Source organism: Neodiprion lecontei, chromosome 4, assembly GCF_021901455.1.
Source record: "Neodiprion lecontei isolate iyNeoLeco1 chromosome 4, iyNeoLeco1.1, whole genome shotgun sequence".
Taxonomy (NCBI): Eukaryota; Metazoa; Arthropoda; class Insecta; order Hymenoptera; family Diprionidae; genus Neodiprion; species Neodiprion lecontei.
This window is the reverse complement of record NC_060263.1, coordinates 40,562,718-40,580,613: the sequence shown is the minus strand read 5'-3', so window position 1 is coordinate 40,580,613 and position 17,896 is coordinate 40,562,718. Positions and strand designations below refer to the sequence as shown.

At 35.3% G+C, this 17,896-nt stretch overlaps 3 protein-coding genes across 9 annotated transcripts; 2 read left to right on the top strand and 1 right to left on the bottom strand.

Annotated features, from left to right (window-relative positions):
• Positions 1-273: 273 nt before the first annotated feature.
• On the bottom strand, positions 274-12,789 carry LOC107217563 (RNA-binding protein 33). Of its 6 annotated transcripts, none has more exons than XM_015655250.2 (12): positions 12,456-12,789; positions 11,863-11,962; positions 7,998-8,533; positions 6,905-7,794; positions 6,578-6,792; positions 6,320-6,496; positions 6,155-6,199; positions 5,654-5,989; positions 5,408-5,570; positions 5,180-5,295; positions 3,460-4,020; positions 274-1,031 (listed from the first exon to the last, which is right to left on the bottom strand). In XM_015655250.2, the coding sequence occupies exons 1-12, from the start codon at positions 12,467-12,469 to the stop codon at positions 858-860; spliced, it is 3,327 nt and encodes a 1,108-aa protein (XP_015510736.1). In that variant the 5' UTR covers positions 12,470-12,789; the 3' UTR covers positions 274-857. The 6 variants fall into 6 exon arrangements, with proteins under 6 accessions (XP_015510736.1, XP_015510658.1, XP_046594337.1 ...); XM_015655172.2 differs by having other exon boundaries at positions 5,180-5,298; positions 12,456-12,788; XM_046738381.1 differs by having other exon boundaries at positions 5,180-5,298; positions 5,654-5,983; positions 12,456-12,788.
• Positions 12,790-12,875: 86 nt separating this feature from the next.
• LOC107227398 (jerky protein homolog-like) lies at positions 12,876-15,346 on the top strand. Of its 2 annotated transcripts, none has more exons than XM_015668902.2 (3): positions 12,876-13,590; positions 13,929-15,002; positions 15,108-15,346. In XM_015668902.2, exons 1-3 carry the CDS (start codon positions 13,233-13,235, stop codon positions 15,275-15,277), a joined length of 1,602 nt encoding a protein of 533 aa, XP_015524388.2. In that variant the 5' UTR covers positions 12,876-13,232; the 3' UTR covers positions 15,278-15,346. The 2 variants fall into 2 exon arrangements, with proteins under 2 accessions (XP_015524388.2, XP_046594339.1); XM_046738383.1 differs by having other exon boundaries at positions 15,086-15,346.
• A 282-nt stretch (positions 15,347-15,628) lies between these two features.
• Positions 15,629-17,882, top strand: LOC107227167 (probable tRNA N6-adenosine threonylcarbamoyltransferase, mitochondrial). Its single transcript, XM_015668258.2, has 5 exons — positions 15,629-16,086; positions 16,193-16,451; positions 16,864-16,992; positions 17,065-17,421; positions 17,501-17,882. The coding sequence occupies exons 1-5, from the start codon at positions 15,857-15,859 to the stop codon at positions 17,813-17,815; spliced, it is 1,290 nt and encodes a 429-aa protein (XP_015523744.2). The 5' UTR covers positions 15,629-15,856; the 3' UTR covers positions 17,816-17,882.
• Positions 17,883-17,896: the final 14 nt, after the last annotated feature.

Below are 17,896 nucleotides of genomic sequence, written 5' to 3'. Positions count from 1 at the left end.
GTAAATTTACTAGTACGTACATTACTTAGGTGAAAATAGTCCGAGTATAAAATAATCCATTTCTAGTCTTGTAAGTGATTATTGTAACACGGTGTTGTCGTATATTTATTGTTATATACATACATGTGTTCAAATATACCCTATGTAGATGGAGAAAAGACGTGTCTTCAAATTTACATATTATATATATTATGTAAACGTTAAAAAATAAATTGGATAATATAAAGCGATAACAGGTAAAATTAGACATGTAAATATTTACCTATACTCAAACATAAAATAATATTTTTCAATATTATTCAATATATAGGACTTATACACAATTAAATGGATACATACTTTGTATCGGGTACACGGATTTCCTATTTTATTAAATTGTTCACAGTTCTTTATATTTATTTCACAACATTTTTTCTCTGTACCAATATTTATTGTTTTTATAGAATCATCTTTGTGACAATAATATTCGTGTAGCATACATATTTCTTAATTATAACTAACTGTAACTCACTGTGTTTCATATATTGACAAAATCAATTCATAACTACCACGAAACCGATACCCGCACTTTGGAAAATCTCAATTCGTAAATATGACCATAAACTTTCCGTTGCTCCTAATTTTTTCTCAACCTATGCAAGATTCTGGATCCTTCGACCAATTGATCATATTGTAGCGCAGTGTAATTAAACGTATTTTTCTTGTATGTATTTGAAAATGGAAATAATATTTCGTTCTCTAGTCGAACGGATTAAACAGTTACATGACCTGACAAATATAGACATACTTATTCGTTTGCATTGTTACATATCAAAATGCATAGAATGTAAATTTTCTCAATGTACATAATTCAATGTTCAAGATTTTTTTACAACGGTAGGAATCGGCCTGTTTCCAGTTGCTTGTGGGACAAGGTGGACCGTTATCAATGAAAGGTCGAGCATTTTACGTTGGTATTTCTTGTGAAAGACAAGAGCAGCAGACTGCGTCTTAAACACGATTGTAGCACTGCCCTCGGTCATGCGAATGCTCTACAACACGAAAATGTGAGAAAAAAAAAATATATATATATATCCACAAATTAATAATCTGTTAGTATCTGTATTTATTCAGAGATGAAGGTTATTTAATACTTGAAAAAATAAACGTAACCATAGATATGTACTTAAAAGTAGGTATGAAATATAAAAAAATTGTTTTCAGTACTTGTTTTACAAGATGCCTGAATTGAGCATAAAATATTATTCGATCGGTGATTAAATATCTTATCATCATATTTCAAGTTAATTTATTGCAATGCGATGAGTCCAAGGAAAATAATTGAAAATCAAATATAAGTTTTTACAAATATTTATAAGAATTGAAAGCTTTGTGAAATTGAAAATAAGAAAAAAAAATTCCGTCACAATGCCTCACCGTATCAAGTATCTATATCGAAAGTATTGATTTGATTGACTTTGTCAAATTTGCTAACTATTCTCAGGCTTTTCATAACTCTGTTACATTTATGTTTGCAGTAAAATTACCAGTTTTTCACACGATCTTCAAAGGTAGAAAATCAGCCCAAGTATAAAAATTTCATGCCGTACGATAATATACACAATGCATGAGCGATAGCATTGTAATTTTTTTTTTTTTTGTATAGACTACAAAAATTTGAATTAAAACGATAAAAGGAATGAAAAATGTTACCATGCACAATCATGCAGATATGATGTAAAAAAAAAATATGCACAACGTCGAAATTTTATTACTTTGTTAAAAACATTAATATGTGTTCATAATGAATAATTCGAGTAAAAATTGAGTGTCAAGTATTACATTATAAGTCTCTTTATCTAAATTCAAGATCGCATGAGTCTGGAAAGCCAATTAATCTTTAAACATCAGCCTTATGGCATGAATGGCGGCATGAATAAACAGCGTAGACATTTTGTTTTACTTTTGCATTGCAATAGTATTTCACAATAATCATTGCGTTACGTTGTACATGGTAAGTTAATATCTCGCTACTCAATTGCTTCACAAAAATTAGATACGATATACAATAAGTGAGGAAAGAAAAATAAAACAATAAAATCTTTTGTAAAAATGATAACAAAAATATTTCAGAAGACTATGAAATATGTATCGTGTATTTCTTATAACTAATGATTCAAAAATAAATTCAATAACTTTGAACCGAAATTTTTGAATGACGAGATCTAATTAGTATGTCTTAATTCTACGATATGAAACAAAATTCGGAGGAAAATACGAAATATCCTTAGATTTCGATTAAAGAGAAAATGATGATGAATTTTGAAACAATATTTTAAGGTGGATACTGAGTGCATATGTACTGCGAATATGAAATAACCTAAATGTAATAACGGTCAATGATTCGAAATTATATGAGTTTTGGCAACTAAGTATCTTCGGTCAAAATGAAACATATTTAATGTGCTGGACTGAATTGAATCTCTTTCTATAATTATAACATAACACATAGGATTGCTATATGATTGATATAAAGGCGATCGACAAGAATTCAAAACAAAAGAGGTGTCATTATATCCATAAATGGCGTGTTACACTTCTGCGGATCTTTGACCGCAGCGAATTTAACGAAAAATTTGAATGTGAATTGTTTTAGTCCAGAAGAAAATAACAAAAATGAAATAATGAGATACGCGCATGAATCCGTGAATTATTACATTAACAAAAGGAACCGAAGCACGGTAAAGCTGTTCAAGATTAGATTCATACGAGATAGTAGATTGATTTTTCATCTCGCATACTACCTTTCAGTATTTCCAATTGGCTAACGCAATACATAGTTTAATGTTTTCTTTTAAACACTAGTGAAACAAGTCGAAGATGAAAATATGGTAAAGATTAATATTCGATTGCTCTCTACTAAATAAAAATAAGTACAGAGTTTGGTATTGCAAAGATCAATTGCACTCTGGTTATTCTGATATTATTTTATATCACTATAATATATACTATCAGGATATATTATACCACAAATGGAATTTTTATCCGATTAAATTATAAAAGGCTTTGGCTTTGTCTCATCAAACAATAATAGATGCACTGTGAAAGAAATTTTCATAACTAATAAATGCTAGATGAAGAGAATCTATATCAACTGTCTATGGGTACTCATTGAATAACGTTTGTTCTGTAGATTTTGATTACAGATTGATGAAAAATTACACTACAAAGCAGAGTTAATACGATTATCACAACATTATACGAAAACAAATTTTGTACATTACAAAAAGATGATATAAATGTCAACGTAAAACAAGCAAACAAAAAGTAGAGATCTAAGTAAGTTTCGAGTTACATTTGCAAAATCATACGACGTAACGTTTTTCTACTCTCTATTTGACATGTTCGTCATTTCTGACACGTAAATGAAATGGCAAAGGTAACTCTCGCCTTTTGGCATTCTCAGGTAAATATAGTCACCTCAAGCGTGCCAATTCCTTGACACATCCGTCGAATTTGATTTTCAGTTGTGCTGGCAGCCAAGTTTTCAATCCTCACCACGTTGCTCTTGATCTCCGTTAACTTCCTTGTTTGCTGCGGAGATTTCTGAAGAACAACCCTCTGGTTACTCTGGGTGTTAACAACAACCTTCTGGTTGTTCATATTTAAATTCTTGCTCGCATTTGTCACAGACACTTGCGCATTTCCTCCAAGATTTTTCTTCAAAATGGTTTTCTGAACTCCAACCGTCGCGTTGCCACCAATCTTTTGCACCGGTTTTTGCAGATTCGACACAGTCTTCTGTATCGTAGTGGCAACCTTTTGTGTGTTCGGCAGTGTCTTGTGGATTACTACCCTTCGAATTCCATGTTGCTGAGGGGTTTGTCTCTTCAGAATTCCATCGTTGACTTTAATTGTAGATACAGCAGATGTAGCAGACGTATTCTTCTCACCATCCTTACTCGAGACGGTCGGTTGCAAAGTTGGTTGTACGGTCTGAATTGTCCGCACAATTCGCATACCGGATGATCTCTCCAATCCCTACAATACATGAACATGTTAGCAAGAAATCCTCTAAATTACGTGTCTTCAATCATATATCCATGCTAATTATAAACCAAAAATATTAGTCCTCGGAAGTAATTTGTTTTCAACAATCAATCGAATCGTTAACAATGGATTGAAAAAGAAAGGAGATTCAAAAAATCGAGGAGTTGGCGTTATATACGATACGATATACATATATGTATATATATATATACCTATATATACACATGTACATACACATATGTATATATTTAATTCAAATATATATATATTTAATTCAAATTACACACACAAATGTACGTAAAAATAGAGGTAATAAATGAAACAATGTATACTTATAAATATATTTTATTTAAACATATATGTATAAATATTAAAGAATACATAAAAAGTTGAAGAAAAAAAAACTCACGACAAATATTGCCGTGATATAACTTTGTATACTGGGGAGAATTGTAGAGTATTAAAAATAAAACGTTAACAAAAAAAAAAAAGAAAAAAAAATTGAAACAATTTAAGTTTTGGCAGTTGGCCTGTTGCATATGCTCGTAGGCATCACACAACACTAAAAGAAAAAGATACCTAATATGTATGAAGTACGGTAGATCACAGTGTAATGGAAATACTTTATTTGAAATTTTTTTTCTTCTGTGTATACGATATTATAAATTAACATGTACAAAGTATGATCTGGCATTAAAACAGGATAAAACAATAGAGTAACATAGTAGTTAATACATATTATATGTATATATATATATATATATGTCCGTATATATACATATACGAATAAAATCACAATCTTTGATTTAAAGATTTCATTTCTCTCTTTCTTTCTCAATCTTGTAATGCGTTTAATGATATACAAATCACGTGTATAACGGTGACTGAGTTTAGCCACGTAAAATTTGATTAATCTTTTTTGTTCTTCTTGAAAAAATTCGATTAATTTGAGAAAATTTAATAATTGAAGTATTTTTTGATTTCACTCAATTAAATGTGAATGTTATTACTCGGTTCTATTGACGTTGTTATGCGATTTGACAGGTTCTAGATCACTGGCTAGTAGTACCCAATAAGTCATCACTCCAAGTTAATCCAGTGGTCTAGACTATAAGAAATATGAGGATTTTACATGCGGAGTGAGCTATACCTCTGTGGTTTGTGCACCGACAGGGCGGCTTCGGCCTCTGCTGACAGCTGGACGAACTTTAAGGTCCTTGGTGACACCTGTTATAACCGATACTGGTATTGTTTCCTGGTTAGATTCTTCTGTAGGAAAAAAAAAAAAAAAAAGCGATGAATGAATTGGATTCTACGAATGCAAATGTAATTTGCTTCGGACAGATTTTATAATACTGAAATAATAACGAATACTAACCAGCGTCAGCGGCAATCTCGGCCTTTTCTTTGTCGTACTGTTTTTCCATAGCTGCGATTTTCCGCCTGTTCTCCTTTTCCCGTAGAAATTTTTCCCTCATACGTTTCTGTTCCTCAAGCTTCTTGCGATACTCCCTCATTTCCGGACCCTCGGGCTCACATGTCTAAAAACCGAAACAATTACGTTGTATTACAAAATTCGCAGTATTATCGAAGCAAACATCGCAAATAAGATAAGTCTCTATACCTTTTTATCACCAGTTGCGCCTGGCAGAGTATCCACAGTTTTCACTTCGTGCAAGTTTCTGTTGCTTAACTTCGGTCTTTTCGGACTTGATTCCCTCGGACCTCTGTCCGAATATCCTTCGGGACTTCTTTTTTGCTGTGACCTTACGATTCCTCTCAGTGTACTGCTGGGCGCAGCTCTGCTACCAATTGACGTTCTTTGCTGACGATTAAGGTCATAATTTTCGTTACGATAACTAGAATTTGTCGAAGGAATCCGACTCTCGCGAGGTCGTTCTGTGTTTGAACGAGAATGAACGTCCCTTTCCCGGTAGCTTGGTTGGTGCTCTCTCTGTTCCTAGGAATAAATGAGTAATCGTTACTTCAACAGATGAGATATTTCGATTTACTGTTTTCCGTCAGGTAAAAGTGGTAGTTTCAGTTGAACATCAACACAGCACATGGAATCACCATGGAAATGAGTAATTTGTGACAACTAGCGGTCTACATATACACTACTTACATTCGAATAGTCCATAACATTGTGAGTGCTTTGTGAACAGCATGTCTTGACGTAATTCAAAAAAATTTTTGTTACTAAAAGATTGCAAGCTTTTTTGTTTTACAATAATTGTACGACCGAAAGCGCGAATATAACGCCAAACTAGCAAACCGAAGAGGTAATTACCTGATAGCTCTCTCTCGAATCCCACTGGTTCTGTGACTTGTAATTGTTATCAAAATTGTTATAGTAATTGTCCTTATTGTAACTAGATTCATTCTGAAATGAACTACTAGGATTAACGGATGGCGTCTTTTGTGGTTTGTTTTCCTGCCAGACGTCAGAAAAGTACGCATAGGGATCCTAAGAACATAAATGGCATTATAAAATACTCCATTCGATTCGCAAATTAGGAAGATTGACGGAACCAGGAATTATACTGACGTCGCTTTTATTTTGTTGAACATTTGGCTGATTGTAATCCCGTTGCGGTTGAGACGGGGCTGCTGGCTGGTTGTAGGGCCGTTGATCTTGAAACTGTGAGGATTGTTGGTGGATGAACGATTCGTTGACGATCTGCGATGACGACGCTGATGGAGGTGGTGGTTGCTGTTGCTGTGGTTGCTGCTGTTGAGTCGCTGAATCCCATGGCAGTCGTGCTGCGTCATAACATGTGAGTATTATTATTTCGCAGAGATTGTACTAGATCTCAAGCGATTTTCATTACAACTGATCGCAGAACTAGAACTAGAGTAAAAGAATGACAATTACAATCTTGTGTTGGTTGAACAGCGCCTCGAAAATGTGGGTTGATCAATATTTTGTGACCAGGCGGAAGTGGGTTGGGCACATTTCCAGGTGTCAGCTGCGCAGGAGGTACAGGAGGTCCGTTATTATACTGATTTGGCGGAGGTTGATCGTTGTATACTGGTCTCGAATCGTAAACAGGTCTAGCCTCCTGACAGAAATGCGGATCTTGATAAGGTGGTACATTTTCAAACGTTACTGGATTGGGTAAATTCGGGGCATTAGGATGGCTCTGCATAACTGGAATTTGGTTGTGAATCGGCGGACGCAAATGTCCCGGCATCAACGATCCGGGATTTCTGAGAAGAGGAACGCCCTGATGGGGTTGCATCATGGGACGCTGATTCCCCTGCATCGGAGGGCCTTGATTAACCGGTACAACAGGCAGTTGGTTTCCTTGCATAGGCATGGGTCCCGGATTTCCCGGAATCGGTTGTCCTTGGTTTTGAAAATGCTGTGGTTGATTGTGTATAATAAACTGAGGAGGCGGCTGATTAGGCGGATAGTTTTGCTGAGGCGCGGTACCAAGCAGCGGACCGCGAGGGTCGAACTCTGGTCTCGGTCCCATTAACCTCGGACCCGGTGGTCCGATCATCCCTTGAAACTGATTAGGATTGAACGGCGGTCTATTCTCTACAAATTGCGGCCTCGGGTGTTGCTGAGGTCCGTTCATTGAAAATTGCCCGTACGGTGGAACCATTTGAGCGTTATTTTGGGGAAAGGGCGTCATTTGCTGGTTTGGAATATTCATTCGCGGCACGGGAGGCGCATACTGTGGTCTGTTCTCAAGTAACGGCGCTCGATATTGCGGTCGTTGGTTTTCGAATTGCATTGGAACTCGCGGGCCATTGAATCTGAAATAAGAAAAAGAAAAACCTCAGAAATGCAACGTACATTCAAAAAACTTGTGTATTGTCTTTATCACGACTGTCTTTCAATCTTTTTTCTCCTTCTTACAAGTACTTCTTTTTCCAAGATTACACAAAATTCGATTGTGAATCAATGAGAAATAAGAGATAAAGAAAAGTAAGAGTTTAATATAAATACCGATGCTTACCTTGGATTGAACGTTTGAATATTCTGCACAATAAACCTGCCGCCCCTGCTGCCTCTGATTCCCCTGCCCCTGCCCCTGCCCCTGAATAATGGGCGTGACTGTTCTGAAGTGACGACATTTTCCAATGAATCTGGAATCTCGTTGTTCATCTTTGGAGAAATGATGGTCCTTTCGTTTTGAAATCTGTTCCGCCGTTCTTTGGCCTCTTCGCAGTCGTCGTCCTCCATTCCCTGGCCGTTACCGACGTAGAAATCTTTTTGCGCACTCTTTTGTAATTTCTCTCTAAGATCCGGCTTGTTGGACACACTTCCAACATTTTCACTCTCACCACCGACATTCTCTTCATAATCGTGCTGTCCGTAATGATAAATGACCGCGTTCTCGTGTCGCTCTTCATAATAGTTGTTATGGTTACGGTTATCGGTAACACCGCTATAATTTACATTTTCTTCCTCCCCCTCTAAGTCGTCGAGAGCATCGGTAACGCCTAAATCCAATACGTCATCTGTTTCCTCTTCTCCCTTATAGCTACTCTGCTGCTCGGGGAATTAAATAGCCAAATATTTGTAATGAAATTACATTATTCAAATACAATTTTTTTTTAGTTACTCTAACAATAATTAATAATATAATGTATGTTTTCTTTGTTTGCTTTTTTTCCTTTTCTTCTTCTCAAATATCTTTAACCAGCGTACAACTATTTTCTCTTTCCCTCAATTTCTTCTTCCCCTTTTTTTCCTCAATAATTTTTCATTATCGCGTTAAATTATTGCATGCATTACATATTAAGCGTAACAATTGGTGAAAGTTACATTGGATTCAATATTCTCCAATACTCTCAGTAATGCAATTATAGGATATTTCAGATATCGCATGCCATAATAATGTTAGTATGGAATGAAATTTTTTGTTTTTTTTTAGTCTAATTCTCTACAACGTGAGATAATAAAGCCTAATAATTGTCCTAATCTGTGAAGTATTTCTTCATTTCTTCTTAATAATCTCGACTAATGGATAAATCGAATCGAATCAACTGAAGATTATCATCTCTCAGTGTCCATATTCAAATATAATTTAACATTATTGTAAAACATAATCAATATATACGTATGCTTGGGATATTAAAAGTACTGAATAAACTTTCGCAAAGTTTACCAACCATTGAAATTAATAAAAATTTTTTGCAAATAGGTTTTACATAGAGACAAGTCTCTTGAAAACTTATTAGCTTAATGGTGATATTTTCTGATAATTTATAAATGAAAACAAACAATCCTAAAGTATATAAAAAAATTTTGAAATTTATACACGAGAATTCACACATCATTATTAATATTTATACTTTGTCCTCAACGAATCGCATAGTTCGAACTCATCGATATAAACCAATTGTTTACGGTATTAAATTATGCACTGTTTTTTTTGTAATGACTAAATAATTTATCAAAAAAAACCACCATTTCAATGTCTAGTCCTGCTTATTTCAATGAAGATTGTTACTTTCAGCATTCAATATTATATAGAAACCGCAAATTTTGTTATTATAATAGCAAGGGTATTTTATTTTTTTGGGGCTGACTAGTTCTGAGTATTCATAAATAATTAAATTGTTCAACTATAGTCAAATTAATAGCTTTTCATAAATCGGAAATTAACATATTTAATTCATTTATGATTAGGATAATGTTGCTATCGTTAGACCTCTGAAGTTTCCAGTCTTGCAAGTAAGTCTGCTGTGCCAGGTGTATTTGCGCAAAGCTATTTGAAATAAAATTCGACTCCAAATTTAAAAACGTGATTTTTGTATTGTGAATGCGATTGCAAATACAGATTGTGGTGGTAAAAGGCAACGGATTCCTAAAGTGCACAAAGTGTTGTCCCATGCATATTGGGCTTCACATCTCATAGAAAGAACTCCAGAAATTCGTAATCATTACAGCTATATTGTGTGAAACTTGGTAGAAAGTTTATAGTGTGAGAAGAGAATTAGTCTATCCTCTGATATCGCTTGATTGAATGGAAATGTTCTTTACCTTTCTTCACTTACGAATTACAAACTAAAAAAATTTCCAAGATTTACTATCATTTTTGATTCGACACTCTTCATTTAACGATGGAATGAATTAACGAAACGAATTATTGTTATCCGCATTATTAAACTAAACCTTATTGCTTAATCACTAAAAAGTGCAATTTAAATGAGATTAGGATAAGATTGGGTTCATCTAGTTAGGATAAATGACAGAAATACGACATAATTTTCTAAACGGTCAATCGACAGCAACCTTACCCTAATGTCTGTAATTTCCAAAGTGTTTACATTCGAAAAACTAGTTGTCAAATATTAGGACTATCGAAATTCAAAGTAACTAATTTCATAAAATTTCATAATATTGAAAACATTGGCAGAGATAAATGTATTGGCATACAGATAAAATGAATGATTATGCTTTGTGAAGTACGTGTAAAGAGATCTATTAAACTCTTTTGGAATCTACGTAACTTTTACAGCAAATCGACGAATTGTCATTCATGGCTCACTAGATCCCAAATACATATTTAATAATTAGTGAAAATACTTCCCAACGATTGCATCAAAGTTTAAATCACAGAAGTAAGCGGATCGACAGTCGTACGTTCAATGTATCAATGATATTCAAACTTTACTCGATTACAGTGAAAATAAAGTGAGTCGAAATTCATAATTTCTCTACATCCAATTGATCAATAATACAATTGTTCGACTGCAATCATGTTTACTTCTCTGTACTTTTTCACACTCGCAAGAGCACCTTGTTTTCACAGACGATAATATAAACCAAGCTTCACACGAGTAGTTTTTCAGTTTTAACAGTCATGCCCATAGTCAGAGGTAATAATATTCAATATTAGCATATACCACGGCATTGTCATTTAAATTATATAGATTCGAAAGCGGAGCTATATTTTATAGCAATCCAGCATCGATGCGAAGCTTAATCGATGAGATTTACATCAGTTACAGGGGTTTAATTGCATTTGAGTAAAGGGACAATATGTTCTCGGTATTAAAAAATGACGAGACATTTGGTCGACGAAACAGACGAGGCTGAAAACAATCTACTGACTACAGTATAGCGAAGATGGTGTACAGCCATACTTAAAATTATATCCCGTCACATTAACACTAATCAACACAGCATTTGCGCAGCTTAATAATAACGTATTCTGTGGCTTTTATTGCGCAGCTTGTTTCGCTCATATAATACGCTCCAACAGATTCTTGGCGGTTATTGAGTTTTGAAACTATCGGTATTGACCTGCGTGCCTAAATGCCATATAAATACTTCGCTATTGGGAAAAGTGAAAGCATCCGATGCGACAACATCGTCGCATCGATTTGCCAAGCATTTATGTGTAATCGCAACAATTGATGGTGGCAGAAAACTATCTCCGTGTTCCATGGGTACCAAAATGCGGAAGCCTCTCCTCTGGCCGAATATTTGATTGTCCGTATTTCTATACTTTCGGTAACACAACGTACGACCATTTTTTCTTTACACTTATGAGGTTGAACTAGCAACATGTAATACATACGTAAGACATTTATGGATGATGAAAATTTGTTCAAAGAAAGGATTTTCAGAATCTATATATACTTTCGATAAGTCAAGATTAGAGATATTGTTGACGTTATGCGGCATCGATATTTTCCTGTGTCCATCCATTTATTTCTCTGTACTTCTGTGTCACAGAATTATTGTGTTTCACGATATTTAATAAGAGAATCCATTGATTTTATAAAAGTATACATAGATTCTGTTACGTTGAACAGTAATAAGTGAAATTATTTTATTACAAAATAGTAGATCGGCTTCAAGCTCACCGTCTCAAGTTCATAGTCATCCGCTAACAGCGCTTCCTCTTCGTCATTTCCCAGCTCGTATTCCTCATCTCCAAAATCCTCATCCAGCAAGTTTTCGTCACTGAAAATAATTAGCCCAAAAATTACCATTAAATTCATATTCCAAGCTATTTCAAGTAAAGCTTGAAATTTCTGCGAAGCTAAATTCGTTAGAACGGCTTATGCATCAGTTACACTTAAAAAAATAAAAATGGAGAATTCCTTTACAAGAATCCGACGCGCATATTATCATCAAACTTGAGCCAATGGAATTGGGAAAAGTATAATTACAGCAATCCGATCAGCGGAGTAATGTGCAAATATTAAAAGCTCCAGCGAAATGAATTCAAATAAACTACGTAAAGGTAAAATATACGTTTGAGCCTTCCATTAAGCGCCGCAAGTTCTAACCTCAATGACCAAGTCCAACCGACGATTAGAAGCCGTGGGAATTTGAAGACGCCAAAAAGCAAAATTGTCGTACCGAACGATACGAGTGACGCGCAAAGCCTCGGCGAAACAATTTGAGTGAGAATTTTTACCGCCTTAGCCAAAAAGTATGAAATAATACTTACCACTGTTCAGACATCGTACGCAGCTAGTCCTTGGCTTCTGTTTCTTGCGTTGACCATATATCGATTCAGGCTTTGGTATCGATAGCTGCAGCTGCTCGCGTCATTGAATGTAAGTGAACTTACGCCCGTTTAATTCACAATTACTAAACTTGGCAGTCGTTTTATAACTATTCAACCACTTGCCGAAACCTTTAATGCGAAAATTTTTCAGTAATAACGTACACGATTCATTTAACCTTACGTTTTGTTCGTGTATAAAAGTTCGGAATCAATGGCCGAGCAAGGGACGCCTTGTGTCGCAGCTGACGCTTGCTTGCTTACAGATGCCGAGGCAATATCGACTTCTAAGGATAGTTCGCTTCGCGCAAGTCCAAACTTCGTTGTGATCGTTAGTGTGTAATATTGACGGTGGCGCTGCGAGCAGCAACAGCCACATCATGGCGGCTGCTTGTCGTTCAACGAACGATAACATTAATTCTAATTCGGTGACGGAATCAGATTTTGTCGAAAACATTTCGACGCCTGTTGCACGATATTTATGCATAGTCAAAATTCCGTTTATACACCGGCAAAAATGGCATGAAAAATGCTGTTAAATTAATAACGGATTTCGAATATGTTTGAAAATCTACTAATTCTACAGCCAACGCGTACGCGTAGGAAAATTAAAGCAGGTGTGCTTTCATTACGTTGACCCATGTACGACTATTTCGACTATTTTCCAAACGACGCGCGAAAACACGTGACATAAACAAAAGAGTTTGACGTAATTCGAAAATGGAAACCATGGTGGAAAAGAATCGTTCAAATGTCACTAGCGATAATATGACGAATATGTGCAATTCCAAAAGACGAAAGAAACTAGCCAGTTTTACTGCACAGCAGAAATTGGATATTTTGAAAAAAATAGATGAAGGTTTTTCTATTACAATGGTCGCTTTGGAAAATAACGTGGACACAAGTACGGTCAGAAAATGGAGGAATAGTCGACAGAAAATTGAAAAATGTAGCGAAATATCAACGGAAGCAAAACGAATCCGTTCTGGCCGCGCCGAAAAAGTTAACGAGGCTCTGTACATGTGGTTCACCGAAATGTGGGCCAAGGGTTATCCCGTAACTGGTACAATTATAAAAGGTATTTTTGAACTTTTCAGTTCACAATTACGGCTTTTCAAAATTTAGCGAACATCAATGCGCGCGATTATCGCAGCAACATGATAGAATTGCTCCCAGCTGGCAATTTAGTTATTGCAAGATTTAAATAAATTTTTTGTCTCCAAATCTTAATAAGTTTAGTAAAAGTTAGTGATAAAACAGTTTAAAGTGTAATTTTGTATTTAATTCATCGAATAATAAGTAATTGAATGATCTCAGGGTTTGTGACAACTCTCGACACAAATATCATAATTTTACGAAATCAAGTGTTCATATTAGCTCGACTAAATATTATTTAGATATTTATATTTGTTTAAGGAAAAGCTCTTGAATTCCATGAAAGATTCGGCGCCGAGGAGAAATTTTATGCCAGCGACGGATGGCTGAGTCATTGGAGACAAAAGTATGGCATCCGCCAGTTATCAATTACAAGCGAAAGTTCCTCTCCTAATTCTGAATCTGCTGATAATTTTAAGTCTCAGTTCACGAAAAAAATTAAGAATGAAAACTTGACAGCTAGTCAAATTTTCAATGCCGAAGTGACGGGTCTCAATTATAAAGTTATGCCAAATGAAGCACTGACAAACGACGGAGAAAGACCTGCACTTGGATTCAATCAGAATAAAGAGAAATTAACAGTAATGCTCTGTTGCAATGCCGACAGCTCGCTCAAAATACCGCTTCTTATTATTAGGAAATCGTCGAAGCCTAAAGGATTAAAAAATTTATTGCCAAACATGCTACCAGTCTATTATACGCGCCAAAAAAGCGCTTGGATGAATTCCGCAATTTTTGAGAAATGGTTCAAAGAGGAATTCGTACCGACAGTCTCTGATTTCTTAAGGGAGAAGGGCTTGCCTCAAAAAGCTATGCTTCTGATTAGTAATTCACCATCTCATCCATCAACGGAAGTTTTAACTGTTGGCGATATCACAACCAGGTTTTTACCACCTGATGTCACAAGTTTAATTCAACCTATGGATCAGGGCATTATAGAGAATGTAAAAAGAAGATACAGAAATAAACTTCTCATGCATATATTGAACGACCAATGTGACGGCAAAGAGTTGGTTGAATCGTTGAAATCAATCAACATTAAGAATGCTGTTTTTTGGGTAAGTGAAGCTTGGGATGAAACCAGTTCGGAGACAATTGTAAAATGTTGGAAAAATTTGATGCTGGATATTCCTGAAAAGGAATTACATGTGACATCTGAAGCAGAAGAGGAAATAACTTCCGAAAGAATTCACCAAATTGCTAATAGAATAAAAAGTTTGGAAGAAGTTAGTTTAGATGTAATAGATGATTGGATTTACAATGATGATTCTTCGCTAGTCTTTCCATCCGATGAAGACATCGTTGAAGCAGTGAACAACCATAACAGTGAAAATGGTACAGTCAATATTCGTGACTGAGAAGAATAACTGATTTCAATTTTTTACTTACTGTTCAGACTTTAGAGTATCTAAAAATAGGTTTTATTCTCAATACTTTCAGAATCTGACACCGATAACTTTGAAGAAAGTCCAGTTTCACCATTGCAAGCATCCAGGGCAGCAGAATGCCTTACAAAGTTTTTTCAGCAAAATGGAGCAATTTCGAAAGCAGATATGGCCGTTTTGAGAAAAGTGAAAGAAAAGATACTCCAGATAAAAAACCAAATTTAGTCGTTACTGCTTAAGGCTATGTAAATATTGTACATATTAAGTAATTTTCAAATAAAGTTCTAAACTAAATATGAACGACTGCACTTTCCTATATTTATATACGATCACAAATTTAAAACGTATGAAACTTGAAATTACCTTTTAATGGATATTAATTCACAAGAAAAATCTTATCACGAATGAAAATAGTAACGAATATACTTATGGAATGAAAATTTTCAACATTTAAATATTCAGACAGAAGTAACACAATTTTCCAACCGACACCAATCACAAAATTGTATTCCTCGTACTTTCCATTGTATGCAACCAATGATATTGCTCATTGAGTATTGGAACTTATGAATGGCTGGTAATGCAAAGTACTTTACCCATAATTGCTGTCTTTGTTGCACACGGCACAATGCACAACGATGTAAATAGAGAATTGGAAAATGTGGAAACAGTTCGTGTAAACACGTGTGCCTAAGTATCCGGTGATTTGATGTGATCGTAGAGTCATTCAACCGAACAATATGTAAAGTTGTAAATGTACTTTGTTTATAAGAAAGAATATTCTTCGATCGTAAAAATCGAATTATGTACAAATTGCACAAAATGTTAACCTCAAAAGCCGGGTTAAAATGCGTGGGAAGAATATTCTCTCCAAGAAAATTGGTGGGAAAAAACATTAGAAAATTGAGTAATAATAAACCGGCGGTAATACTCGGAATAGAAACAAGCTGTGATGATACAGGTTGTGCAGTTGTCGATAGTAATGGAGCGATACTTGGAGAAGCTTTGCATTCCCAACAGAGCGTTCACCTTGAGTTAGTATTTTAATCATGAAATCTATGAAAGCATGAGAAAAATAGAATTTATAGCTGTGAAATTGTTCGATGGAAAACGTGTGTTAATTTTATTTTACTGTTTCAGTAACGGTGGAATAATACCACCTCTTGCTCAAGAATTACATAGGCAAAAAATTACCAAAGTCGTTGAAAAGGCTCTGCTTTCCGCAAACTTGAGGTTAACAAACGTCGATGCCATAGCTGCGACAGTCAAACCAGGTCTCGTTATGTCTCTGTTGATTGGTACTAATTTTGGAAAGTACTTGTCCAGAGTTGGAAATAAACCATTTATTCCTATACATCACATGGAAGCACATGCTCTGACTGCGAGAATGGTTGAAAACGTTGGTTGACTTTACAAATAAACTTGATGCAAGCGTAATTCCACTTTTGAACAATGTAACTTTAAGTAAAGTTCAAGTATTCTACTCACCATCAGCTGCAATACTTACTTTCTTTGGATAGATCAGTACTCTAAATCAGGCTGAAGTTTTTAACGTTATTGTAATGATACATCTTTAGAAAAACTTTATTTTGCAACCCTAGGAGATTACCTAAAATTTGGTAAACCGTTAATAAAGGTTTTGTAAATTAAATTTCTTCAGTTATTATAAAGATGCAAAGTAGTAATTTTTGTTTCAATGTTTCGATATGTTAATGCTACTAACATCAGCCTCGTTACTTTAAACAGTTTAAGAAAGAAGCAAGAATTTGCGTCAAGAAGTTTCTTGATGATGACATTGTTTCTTTGTTCAGATCGATTACCCGTTTCTAGTCCTGTTGATATCTGGTGGTCATTGTTTACTGGCAATAGCTCAAAGCGTGGACAAGTTTTATCTGCTGGGGTCAACGATCGACGATGCACCTGGCGAAGCTTTTGACAAAGTGAGCTTGAACTGTTCTGCATACTACTAAATTATTTTCAACATTTTCACATATAACTTGGTGTATTTATAGACTGCTCGAAGACTCAAGTTGCGAAATATTCCAGAATTCTCTGAACTGTCTGGAGGTGCGGCGGTAGAATTGGCCGCTAGTCGAGCCACAGATCCTGAACAGTTCAAATTCGAGGTACCTATGGTGCATTGGGAGGACTGCAACTTCAGCTCTTCAGGCTTGAAAAATGCTATACTGAAACACACCTTGAGAGAAGAGAAAAAACACGGCATAATAGGGGATGAACTAGTACCAGATATTTATAATTTATGCGCTGGATTCCAATTAGCCATGACACGTCATTTGTGCCACAGAACGCAACGTGCCATGGAATTTATTGAGTTGAAAAATCTCATTCCAGAAAAAAATCGGACTTTGGTACGTGAACAAGACAATTTCGTCGAGATATGCTGGTTTTCAATCTTGCTAATTATTCTTTCGCAATTTTTTTCCACAGGTAGTCTCAGGTGGCGCAGCCTGCAACAATTTCATTGCAAACTGTCTAGAAACACTTTCTTCCCAGATGGGATACAGATTTGTCAGACCACCGCCTAAACTTTGTACAGACAATGGTATTATGATCGCCTGGAATGGAGTTGAGAGGTGGTTAGCTGACCGAGGTGTTTTGAGAGATAGCGAAGAGATAGAAAATGTCCAAGTGGTAGCAAGAACCGAGTTCGGTGAAGATTGGAGAGAAAAGGTGGCTAACGCACACGTAAGATGTCAGTGGGTGAAATTAAAACTTCCTTATCCTAAAACACGAAAGAGTTGAAATTAGGCAATAAAATACGTCTGATTTAAACAATGGTTCAATAATTTATTTACAAAATTAACTGATACTAAAGTTATTTCT

Coding starts and splice junctions, on each gene's coding strand:
- LOC107217563 (XM_015655172.2), bottom strand. Junction 8,534..11,862: donor ATGACTATGAACTTGAGACG/GTGAGCTTGAAG, acceptor TTCCCCGAGCAG/CAGAGTAGCTATAAGGGAGA. Junction 5,299..5,407: donor CGAGATTGCCGCTGACGCTG/GTTAGTATTCGT, acceptor TTTTTCCTACAG/AAGAATCTAACCAGGAAACA.
- LOC107227398 (XM_015668902.2), top strand. CDS start 13,233: ATGGAAACCATGGTGGAAAAGAATCGTTCAAATGTCACTAGCGATAAT. Junction 13,591..13,928: donor AACTGGTACAATTATAAAAG/GTATTTTTGAAC, acceptor TATTTGTTTAAG/GAAAAGCTCTTGAATTCCAT. Junction 15,003..15,107: donor CAACCATAACAGTGAAAATG/GTACAGTCAATA, acceptor CAATACTTTCAG/AATCTGACACCGATAACTTT.
- LOC107227167 (XM_015668258.2), top strand. CDS start 15,857: ATGTACAAATTGCACAAAATGTTAACCTCAAAAGCCGGGTTAAAATGC. Junction 16,087..16,192: donor CAACAGAGCGTTCACCTTGA/GTTAGTATTTTA, acceptor TTACTGTTTCAG/TAACGGTGGAATAATACCAC. Junction 16,452..16,863: donor CTGCGAGAATGGTTGAAAAC/GTTGGTTGACTT, acceptor TTCTTTGTTCAG/ATCGATTACCCGTTTCTAGT.